At 44.2% G+C, this 12,545-nt stretch overlaps 1 protein-coding gene across 5 annotated transcripts in view; it reads right to left on the bottom strand.

Annotated features, from left to right (window-relative positions):
* Positions 1–5,975: 5,975 nt before the first annotated feature.
* The window catches only part of LOC129861305 (aerolysin-like protein), a 39,150-nt gene continuing 32,580 nt past the window's right edge, over positions 5,976–12,545 (bottom strand). For 4 of the 5 annotated variants that reach the window (XM_055932610.1, XM_055932611.1, XM_055932612.1 and 1 more), the window contains 3 exons: positions 10,586–10,616; positions 7,899–8,408; positions 5,976–7,637 (listed from right to left, as the gene is read on the bottom strand). In XM_055932610.1, coding sequence (XP_055788585.1) covers positions 7,188–7,637; positions 7,899–8,381 — 933 coding nt within the window. In that variant the 5' untranslated portion in view covers positions 8,382–8,408; positions 10,586–10,616 and the 3' untranslated portion in view covers positions 5,976–7,187. The remainder of the gene's footprint in view (positions 7,638–7,898; positions 8,409–10,585; positions 10,617–12,545) is intronic. The other variant, XM_055932614.1, reaches the window with a different exon arrangement.

The raw sequence follows: 12,545 nt of genomic DNA, 5'->3' as shown, positions 1-12,545 counted from the left end.
GAAAAGCACTTTTAAAAAGCAACCAGGCATCCTCTACTGACGGAATGAGGTCAATATCCTTCCAGGACACCCGAGCCAGGTCGATTAGAAAGGCCTGCTCGCTGAAGTGTTTTAGGGAGCGTTTGACAGTGATGATGGGTGGTCATTTGACCGCAGACCCATTATTGACACAGACAATAAGGCAGTGATCGCTGAGATCCTGGTTGAAGACAGCAGAGGTGTATTTGGATGGCAGGTTGTTTAGGATGATATCTTTGAGAGTGCCCGTGTTTACAGATTTGGGGTTGTACCTGGTAGGTTCATTGATAATTAATTGATAATTTGTGTGAGATTGAGGGCATCAATCTTAGATTGTAGGACGGCCGGGGTGTTAAGAACAAATTCTTATTTTCAATGACAGCCTAGTAACAATGGGTTAACTGCCTTGTTCAGGGGCAGAACAACAGATTTGTAGCTTGTCAGCTTGGGGGTTCAAACTTGCAACCTTCCGGTTACTAGTCCATCGCTCTAACCACTAGGCTACCCTGCCTAACTGTGCCTTAAAATCAAAAATAAATTACTGACAGTGTCACCAACAAAGAACCCCCACACCATCAATCACACCGCCTCCTCCATGCTTCACGGTGGGAACCATACATGCGGAGATCAATTTGAGTGAATTCGAAGTGTACCTGTGGATGTATTTCAAGGCCTACCTTCAAACTCAGTGCCTCTTTGCTTGACATCATGGGAAAATCAAAAGAAATCAGCCAAGACCTCAGAAAAACAATTGTAGACCTCCACAAGTCTGGTTCATCCTTGGGAGCAATTTCCAATCGGCTGAAGGTACCACGTTCATCTGTACAAACAATAGTACGCAAGAATAAACACCATGGGACCACGCAGCCGTCATACTGCTCAGGAAGGAGACGCTTTCTGTGTCCTAGAGATCAATGTACTTTGTTGCAAAAAGTGCAAATCAATCCCAGAACAACAGCAAAGGACCTTGTGGAGATGCTGGAGGAACCAGGTACAAAAGTATCTATATCGACAGTAAAACGAGTCCTATATCGACATAACCTGAAAGGCCGCTCAGCAAGGAAGAAGCCACTGCTCCAAAACCGCCATAAAAAACCCAGTCTACGGTTTGCAACTGCACATGGAGAAAAGTCTTCTGGTCTGATGAAACAAAAATAGAATTGTTTGGTCATAATGACCATCGTTATGTTTGGAGGAAAAAGGGGGAGCCTTGCAAGCCGAAGAACACCATCCCAAACATGAAGCACGGGGGTGGCAGCATCATGTTGTGGGGGTGCTTTGCTGCACGAGGGACTGGTGCACTTCACAAAATACATGGCATCATGAGGGATGAAAATTATGTGGATATATTGAAGCAACATCTCAAGACATCAGTCAGGATGTTAAAGCTTGGTCGCAAATGGGTCTTCCAAATGGACAATGACCCCAAGCATACTTCCAAAGTTGTGGTAAAATGGCTTAAGTACAACAAAGTCAAGGTATTGGAGTGGCCATCACAAAGCTCTGACTTCGATCCCATAGACCATTTGTGGGCAGAAATTAAAAAAGCAAGGAGGCCTACAAACCTGACTCAGTTACACCAGCTGTCAGGAGGAATGGGCCAAAATTCCCTCAACTTATTGTGGGAAGCTTGTGGATGGCTACCCGAAACGTTTGACCGAAGTTCAACAATTTAAAGGCAATGCTACCAAATACTAACTGAGTGTATGTAAACTTCTGACTCACTGGGAATGTGATGAAAGAAATTAAAGCTGAAATTAATAATTATTTCTACTATTATTCTGACATTTCACATTCTTAAAATAAAGTGGTGATCCTAACTGACCTAAGACAGGGAATTTTTTACTAGGATTAAATGTCAGGAATTGTGAAAAACTGAGTTTAAATGTATTGGGCTAAGGAGTATGTAAATTTTTGACTTCAACTGTATATATACAGTGGGGCAAAAAAGTATTTAGTCAGCCACCAATTGTGCAAGTTCTACCACTTAAAAAGATGAGAGAGGCCTGTAATTTTCATCATAGGTACACTTCAACTATGACAGACAAAATGAGGAAAAACATTTCCAGAAAATCACATTGTAGGATTATTAATGAATTTATTTGAAAATTATGGTGGAAAATAAGTATTTGGTCACCTACAAACAAGCAAGATTTCTGGCTCTCACAGACCTGTAACTTCTTCTTTAAGTGGCTCTTCTGTCCCACGGAAAACAACATGGTCCTATACTCAGACCCCCTACTGACCCTCAACATGGTCCTTAGTCTCAGACCCCCTACTGACCCTCAACATGGTCCTTAGTCTCAGACCCTCTACTGACCCTCAACATGGTCCTTAGTCTCAGACCCCCTACTGACCCTCAACATGGTCCTTAGTCTCAGACCCTCTACTGACCCTCAACATGGTCCTTAGTCTCAGACCCCCTACTGACCCTCAACATGGTCCTTAGTCTCAGACCCCCTACTGACCCTCAACATGGTCCTTAGTCTCAGACCCTCTACTGACCCTCAACATGGTCCTTAGTCTCAGACCCTCTACATGGTCCTTAGTCTCAGACCCTCTACATGGTCCTTAGTCTCAGACCCTCTACTGACCCTCAACATGATCCTTAGTCTCAGACCCCCTACTGACCCTCAACATGGTCCTTAGTCTCAGACCCCCTACTGACCCTCAACATGGTCCTTAGTCTCAGACCCCCTACTGACCCTCAACATGGTCCTTAGTCTCAGACCCTCTACATGGTCCTTAGTCTCAGACCCCCTACTGACCCTCAACATGGTCCTTAGTCTCAGACCCTCTACATGGTCCTTAGTCTCAGACCCCCTACTGACCCTCAACATGGTCCTTAGTCTCAGACCCTCTACTGACCCTCAACATGGTCCTTAGTCTCAGACCCTCTACTGACCCTCTACATGGTCCTTAGTCTCAGACCCTCTACTGACCCTCAACATGGTCCTTAGTCTCAGACCCTCTACTGACCCTCAAAATGGTCCTTAGTCTCAGACCCCCTACTGACCCTCAACATGGTCCTTAGTCTCAGACCCTCTACATGGTCCTTAGTCTCAGACCCCCTACTGACCCTCAACATGGTCCTTAGTCTCAGACCCTCTACATGGTCCTTAGTCTCAGACCCCCTACTGACCCTCAACATGGTCCTTAGTCTCAGACCCCCTACTGACCCTCAACATGGTCCTTAGTCTCAGACCCCCTACTGACCCTCAACATGGTCCTTAGTCTCAGACCCTCTACATGGTCCTTAGTCTCAGACCCCCTACTGACCCTCAACATGGTCCTTAGTCTCAGACCCTCTACATGGTCCTTAGTCTCAGACCCCCTACTGACCCTCTACATGGTCCTTAGTCTCAGACCCTCTACTGAACCTCAACATGGTCCTTAGTCTCAGACCCTCTACTGACCCTCTACATGGTCCTTAGTCTCAGACCCTCTACTGACCCTCAACATGGTCCTTAGTCTCAGACCCTCTACTGACCCTCAACATGGTCCTTAGTCTCAGACCCCCTACATGGTCCGTAGTCTCAGACCCCCTACTGACCCCCTACATGGTCCTTAGTCTCCGACCCCCTACTGACCCTCAACATGGTCCTTAGTCTCAGACCCTCTACATGGTCCTTAGTCTCAGACCCCCTACTGACCCTCAACATGGTCCTTAGTCTTAGACCCTCTACATGGTCCTTAGTCTCAGACCCCCTACTGACCCTCAACATGGTCCTTAGTCTCAGACCCTCTACATGGTCCTTAGTCTCCGACCCCCTACTGACCCTCAACATGGTCCTTAGTCTCAGACCCTCTACATGGTCCTTAGTCTCAGACCCCCTACTGACCCTCAACATGGTCCTTAGTCTCAGACCCTCTACTGACCCTCAACATGGTCCTTAGTCTCAGACCCTCTACATGGTCCTTAGTCTCAGACCCCCTACTGACCCTCAACATGGTCCTTAGTCTCAGACCCTCAACATGGTCCTTAGTCTCAGACCCCCTACTGACCCTCAACATGGGCCTTAGTCTCAAATCCCCCTCTCAGATTCAGCTTGTCATCTTTCTGTATCTAATGCACAATGTGGTGGGAGGTCACCCACTAAGGACCTCCACCAGCTGCATACAGACACACATAAAGCGGGATTCAGAAAATGTACACCAAATGGGAAACCAAAATATTGTTTGGCTTCAGCAGGCCTTTATTTTTTTTTACATTTGCGTCATTTAGCAGACGCTCTTATCCAGAGCGACTTACAGTAGAGTGCATACATTTTATTACTGAGACAAGGATACCCCTACCGGCCAAACCCTCCCTAACCCGGACGACGCAATGCCAATTGTGCGTCGCCCCACGGACCTCCCGGTTGCGGCCGGCTGCGACAGAGCCTGGGCGCGAACCCGGTGGCGCAGCTAGCACTGTGATGCAGTGCCCTAGACCACTGCGCCACCCGGGAGACCCTTTATACCCTTATACCCTATATACCCTATATACCCTTATATACCCTTATAACTTTGTGGTTATCTAGACATATCGGTGAGAGACTGTGGAGAGAGTTGAGCCCTTAAATCCACAGGTCCCTGCACAGTTCTGAGAAAGGAGCGATTAAAGGAACTCTGACACACTGTAATCACACAGCTATGACACAGCCACAACTCAGAACCTAAGTGAATCATACTAAGTGACTTCGCCAGAGAAAATAATATGTTGTGAGAACTCTCGCTCCAGAGAAGGAGAAAGAGGTCGGGGTACTGAAGTGATTGAATAAAAAAAGGTATTGTTTATAATTACGCTGCACATTGTAGAATCGAAAGCAGCTGCAAATGGGAAAATTGTGTTGGCCACCTTCTCTCTGCCTTAAAAGACGTTTCAGAAAACACATACTTCTAACCTCTAAGAGCTTGGACCGTTAAAAACTGTTCCTTTTTAAATTAATTTTAGATTTCACATATGGCAGGCAAAGAGTAAACACATGTTTAGCATCCATGTGTAAACAGGATATGTGTTATATCTTGGTTCTATTCCCTATAGCTCAGAATGCTGATAACAAACGTGTGTGTCTGTGTGTGTGTGTGTGTCTGTTTCTCATAGTTTGGTATGAAGATCAGAGGATGAAAGTGAATATTTACAGTTATTTTGGGGTGAAGTGGGGTTGAAAGTATCGACTAGGAGACTAGTGTTTATTGTTATGTTGATGTTGGGGCATGTCGGGCTCTGCCAGATCAGCACTCCCTCTTTGACCTGTAGTGTCCATGTGTGTCTGTCTCTCTCTCTGTAAAAATCTCACCAGGAGTTACACCAAAACTATCTTCAGGGTTCAATGAAATTATATTTTTTTGTCTTTTCATGTCTGAGGTTTTCCAAAGTTTTACCATAGAGCTATACAATTACATCTTTACAGGTCCATTTACAGCTATCTGTCTGTGCCTCCAGCAGGTGATGTGATGTGTAGGAAGTATGTGAAATATAGCCCATTACCTTTACCCTCTTATAATGATCATCTATTTTCTCTACTGTCAGGCCGAAGATAGTTTTTAGTCTATATTCTTAGTAGTTGTCTATTTACCACCACAAACCGATGCTCACACTAACACGCACTCAATGAGCTGTATAAGGCCATAAGCAAACAGGAAAATGCTCATCCAGAGACGGCGCTCCTAGTGGCCGGGGACCTCAATGCAGGATAACTTAAATCCATTTTACCTCATTTCTACCAGCATGTTAAATGTGCAACCAGAGGTAAAAACTCTGTGCGTGTGTGAGTGTGACTGCATGTGTGCTAACAAACACATTAGAAGATTCTTAAATTAAATAATAAATGAATCATGACTAACAATTAGTTAGAAAGATTACAACTCAATGTAATGATCATCAAAATATTGAAATGATAATTACAATATTTGTGAATTTTATGAATAGCATATCCAATGGAAGATGAATAAACTTAACTGGGGATATGGCGCAAGCTTACTGACACACCAGACAAATGGTTTATTATAAATGAAATGAATTATAGTTACATAACATTGTTCTGTAGTGAATGTTGTTCAATAATTCACACAACACGTGTTAAAATGTAATTGGACACAAAAGGCAACGGATTGCAGGAATCACACATCTGTTGTTATACCATCTGCTGAGACAGAAGAGCTGAATCAACTGGGTTCAATAAGAATCACTCAAAGATTATCATAATAACAGAAGAGCTGAATCAACTGGGTTCAATCAGAATCACTCAAAGATTATCATAATAACAGAAGAGCTGAATCAACTGGGTTCAATTAGAATCACTCAAAGATTATCATAATAACAGAAGAGCTGAATCAACTGGGTTCAATCAGAATCACTCAAAGATTATCATAATAACAGAAAGAGCTGAATCAACTGGGTTCAATCAGAATCACTCAAAGATTATCATAATAACAGAAGAGCTGAATCAACTGGGTTCAATAAGAATCACTCAAAGATTATCATAATAACAGAAGAGCTGAATCAACTGGGTTCAATCAGAATCACTCAAAGATTATCATAATAACAGAAGAGCTGAATCAACTGGGTTCAATCAGAATCACTCAAAGATTATCATAATAACAGAAGAGCTGAATCAACTGGGTTCAATCAGAATCACTCAAAGATTATCATAATAACAGAAGAGCTGAATCAACTGGGTTCAATCAGAATCACTCAAAGATTATCATAATAACAGAAGAGCTGAATCAACTGGGTTCAATCAGAATCACTCAAAGATTATCATAATAACAGAAGAGCTGAATCAACTGGGTTCAATCAGAATCACTCAAAGATTATCATAATAACAGAAGAGCTGAATCAACTGGGTTCAATCAGAATCACTCAAAGATTATCATAATAACAGAAGAGCTGAATCAACTGGGTTCAATCAGAATCACTCAAAGATTATCATAATAACAGAAGAGCTGAATCAACTGGGTTCAATCAGAATCACTCAAAGATTATCATAATAACAGAAGAGCTGAATCAACTGGGTTCAATCAGAATCACTCAAAGATTATCATAATAACAGAAGAGCTGAATCAACTGGGTTCAATCAGAATCACTCAAAGATTATCATAATAACAGAGAAGGCACACAAAGAATTAGTCATGGTGTCATATTCTATCACTGTGCATACTATTCATGATGTCATACACTTGTCTCATCTCTCCTTTGTGGATACCCTCGCTGAAGTGTAAGTCACACCAGTGTAGATGCCGTTGGATGGGAAGACCAGCTGACTGCCATTCATGCAGGTGACTTTCACTGTGGCCCTGTAGTCGAGGTCGATATTTGCTCTCCCCACTGTGATCTCAACATCCATGGTCTTCCCTGGCGGGATCTTCAGGTTGATGGTATCTGATTCTGTTATGGTCTCTGTCTTCTCCAAGCTGGTGGAATGCTCCACTCCCACGGTCAAGCTGAACCCTGATGACACCTCGACCAGATCCGGGATCCCTGCTTTGACCGACACATTCAATGTGGATTCTATCTTGTTCCTGACGGACCAGGAGGAAGTCTTGGTCAGGGTCTTGCTGTATGTAATGGACTCTTCTTGAACCAATGAGGTGTCATTGTGGTGGGACACGGATTTCACATATTCTGGGGTCACCTAAAATCAACACACACACAAAGATACAAATTGTTCAGACAAGACAAAGACAATTTTAGAACTAATCATCAGTGAGGAACTGATCAATAGATTTTTAGAAAGCCAACAATAATAACTAATGTGTCTGTATGTGTGTGTGACTGTCCTAGAAATGAGATGCCTGATGAATATCGACCCCCATTTTGGATTATATGTTTTAAAGTGGACATCCCCCTTAATGTTAGAGCATCGGTAGAGTTTTCCTGAGCCGTCTACACACACCTGGGGTTTGAAGAGGGACAGGGTGGGATACTCCATGTCAGTCATTACGGACGACTTGACGGTGTTGATGAAGAGGAAGCCCATGCAGTCGATGTCCGAGCCAGACCTGCCCTGCAGCCCCAGGCAGATTCCGGACCCCACATCTATGGTGTACTCAGTCTTCAGTGGCCAGCTGGTCATTTTTTCAAAAAACTGCCGGTTCTTACTCGTTGTGAACTTGATGGCACCCAGACGTGTGCCGGCGCCGTTACCCCACAGCGACAGCTTGGTGATGCGCTCGCCGAGGTCAAACTCAAACTCACTGAAAGTGTGCGAATTTCCAAAGGTCGCAACGCGCCCGTCGGTCAGCTCCACCCGCACAGCTTTGATCTGCCAGCCTTCCACCGCCACTCCAATCTTCTTGAGGGTGGCACCGTTGTCCATGCCGTGGAATTCAAATGAACTGCCTCCTCCACCACCGATCAAATGCAGTGTGGTTGCCATGTTGAGTGTGGGTGTGCGTCACGTAACCTGAAATACAAATTTGTACAGATACATTTAAGAAACCTCTAACTCAAACTCAGATCTGATTCATACATTCGAAGCACCAAAAGTAAATTAAAGAACAAGATGAAAGGATCAAACAATAACCAAGGGATATAATGACTCATGGTAGGAACTAGAGGTCAAGCAACACATCAGTCTAGGGCAGGGCTCTCTAATCATGTTCCTGGAGAGCTACACTCCTGTAGGTTTTCACTCCAGCCCCAGTTGTAACTAACCTGATTCAGTATACCAAACAGTTAATTATTAGAATCAGGTGGACTAGATTGGGATTGTAATGAAAAAATACAGGACGGTAGCTCTGGTCTAGGGTGAGTAAATCGCTGCACAATCCTCAAGTCACTGAGAATGACGTGTTCTGTGATTGCTCCTAACTCCTCCTTGTCCTCCACCCTCCTCTGATCGTTCCATCTCTATTCGTCTGGAATCGATCACACCCATTCCTTCCTCCTCAGCTAGGGACCTCAGAGTCACCATGGAGTCCCTCTCATACTCCCAGCACCTCCCCACTCTACCTCCTGATCAACACCATGGAGTCCCTCTCCTACTCCCAGCACCTCCCCACTCTACCTCCTGATCAACATCATGGAGTCCCTCTCCTACTCCCAGCACCTCCCCACTCTACCTCCTGATCAACACCATGGAGTCCCTCTCATACTCCCAGCACCTCCCCACTCTACCTCCTGATCAACACCATGGAGTCCCTCTCCTACTCCCAGCACCTCCCCACTCTACCTCCTGATCAACATCATGGAGTCCCTCTCCTACTCCCAGCACCTCCCCACTCTACCTCCTGATCAACACCATGGAGTCCCTCTACTACTCCCAGCACCTCCCCACTCTCCCTCCTGCTGTTTCTTCCTGACCAACACCATGGAGTCCCTCTCCTACTCCCAGCACCTCCCCACTCTACCTCCTGATCAACACCATGGAGTCCCTCTCCTACTCCCAGCACCTCCCCACTCTACCTCCTGATCAACACCATGGAGTCCCTCTCCTACTCCCAGCACCTCCCCACTCTACCTCCTGATCAACACCATGGAGTCCCTCTCCTACTCCCAGCACCTCCTCACTCTACCTCCTGATCAACACCATGGAGTCCCTCTCCTACTTCCAGCACCTCCCCACTCTACCTCCTGATCAACACCATGGAGTCCCTCTCCTACTCCCAGCACCTCCCCACTCTACCTCCTGATCAACACCATGGAGTCCCTCTCCTACTCCCAGCACCTCCCCACTCTACCTCCTGATCAACACCATGGAGTCCCTCTCCTACTCCCAGCACCTCCCCACTCTACCTCCTGATCAACACCATGGAGTCCCTCTCCTACTCCCAGCACCTCCCCACTCTACCTCCTGATCAACACCATGGAGTCCCTCTCCTACTCCCAGCACCTCCCCACTCTACCTCCTGATCAACACCATGGAGTCCCTCTCCTACTCCCAGCACCTCCCCACTCTACCTCCTGATCAAGACCATGGAGTCCCTCTCCTACTCCCAGCACCTCCCCACTCTACCTCCTGATCAACACCATGGAGTCCCTCTCCTACTCCCAGCACCTCCCCACTCTACCTCCTGATCAACACCATGGAGTCCCTCTCCTACTCCCAGCACCTCCCCACTCTACCTCCTGATCAACACCATGGAGTCCCTCTCCTACTCCCAGCACCTCCCCACTCTACCTCCTGATCAACACCATGGAGTCCCTCTCCTACTCCCAGCACCTCCCCACTCTACCTCCTGATCAACACCATGGAGTCCCTCTCCTACTCCCAGCACCTCCCCACTCTACCTCCTGATCAACACCATGGAGTCCCTCTCCTACTCCCAGCACCTCCCCACTCTACCTCCTGATCAACACCATGGAGATAGATAGATAATAGATTCTACATCAGAATATGATAACCTGCCCTATAATGATGAGTATGAATGTAATAGATGCTACATCAGAATATGATAACCTGCTCTATAATGATGAGTATTATTGTAATAGATGCTCATCAGAATATGATAACCTGCCCTATAATGATGAGTATGATTGTAATAGATGCTCATCAGAATATGATAACCTGCCCTATAATGATGAGTATGAATTTAATAGATGCTCATCATAATATGAGGTGTTTATGTTGCTGAAATTCACCTTTCCAAAAAAAGTTGCTGCTTTGAAATATCTGAAAGAATAAAGATTGACATGAATTAATATAGAACAATATCCATTAACACAGGCTGCAGTATTTACAGGTATGTACTAATATATTTTGACAATGTCTAATATAGAACAGGGTCTGTCAACCTTTTAAAGTACCTGTCCAATTAAAACTAACCCTCAGGTTTAGTCAAGTAACACCTAATACCTGAATCATTCAAACTTCATTACTGAATGTAGATACAAACTTTACCTCGATTTCAAATGGTTTCAGAAAGGTCAAGTATTTTTTTTTACCGGCATGTGATGCTACTCTGTAGTGTGCAAGCAGCTGCATCATTGGTAGTGTAGTCATGATTTGTATTGCCTTATTCTTGAATTATGTCCTATAAGACCCTAATTATGAATATCTATGATCACATGGTAGCGCCTGCTCTTCTCCAGATTGACTGGTAGAAAGTGTAGACAGACACCCATAAACGCTTTAGACACTAGACATGTTAGAGCTGCAGTGCAGTTCACCTTTACCTGCAGTTTAAACCTGTTGAGGACAGAGGGCGCTGTTTTCACTTTGGGGGAAAATCGTGCCCAATTTAAACGGCCTCGTACTCAATTCTTGCTCGTACAATATGCATATTATTATTACTATTGGATAGAAATCGATGCTCTGTTCTAGGGCCTGCCTATAAATGGGCTTCATATATATCAGTATACATGCACTTCATATGTCTTCCACTAGATGCCGACAGGCAGTGAGAGAAGAAATGGAGGGTATAACTTGATCTGGGGTCGAATAAAAGCTCTCGGCATGACGTGTCACCAGTTTCCTGTTTTCTGGAGAGCGCGTGAAGGGACCTGGTTTTGCCTTCTGAAAAGCTGTCGTTATAGACAACTAATATCTCCGGCTTTGATTTATGTGACAATATCATCGTAAAGTATGTTTTTTCAATATAGTTTTATTAGATTATTGAAATTTATTCGGGACGTTAGGCATGTTGCGTTGTGTGCCTTTGTTCAGGAAGGAGAGCTTTGCGCTACTTTGCTAGCTTTCCGTGCTAATTGACTGGAGAAGAGGACATTCTAAATCCAAACAACGATTGTTCTGGACAAAGGACCCCTTGTACAACATTCTGATGGAAGATCGTCAAAAGTAGGACCCATTTTATGATGCTATTTCATATATCTGTCGAACATGTGAAATAGTCGTTTGCGCCCAGATTTTGGGCACGCTCTCGCTATAACTAAGCTGGATGTCGTAATGAAGTTATTTTTCGAGTTCTAACACGCCGATTGCATTAAGAACTAGTGTATCTATCATTTCCTATACAACATGTATTTTCTAGAAACGTTTATGAATAGTTATTTGGTCAGAATAGTTGAGTGTCAAAAAAATATCCGCACATTCTGGGAAAAAGATGCTACGTTAGCACAATGTATAACCACTGATTTCAGCTCTAAATATGCACATTTTTGAACAAAACATAAGTGTATGTATAACCTGATGTTATAGGACTGTCATCTGATGAAGGTTTATGAAGGTTAGTGAAAATTAATATCTTTTGCTGGTTTATTCGCTATCGCTAACGTGCCTATTGCTATCGCTAACATGCCTTGATGAATGAATGCGGTAATGTGGTAGGCTATTGTAGTAAGCTAATATAATGCTTTATTGTGTTTTCGCTGTAAAACACTTAAAAAAATCGGAAATATTGGCTGGATTCACAAGATGTTTGTCTTTAATTTGCTGTACACCATCGATTTTTCAGAAATGTTTTATGATGAGTATTTAGGTATTTGATGTTGGTGTCTGTAATTACTCTAGCTGCTTCAGTGCTATTTCTGACGGTATCTGTGATGGTAGGTGCAATGTAAAACTGATTTATACCTCAAATATGCACATTTTTCGAACAAAACATAGATTTATTGTATAACATGTTATCCTGTTTGGGCTGCA

This window comes from Salvelinus fontinalis, chromosome 8 (assembly GCF_029448725.1).
Source record: "Salvelinus fontinalis isolate EN_2023a chromosome 8, ASM2944872v1, whole genome shotgun sequence".
NCBI lineage: Eukaryota > Metazoa > Chordata > Actinopteri > Salmoniformes > Salmonidae > Salvelinus > Salvelinus fontinalis.
This window is presented reverse-complemented; position numbering and strand designations above follow the sequence as displayed.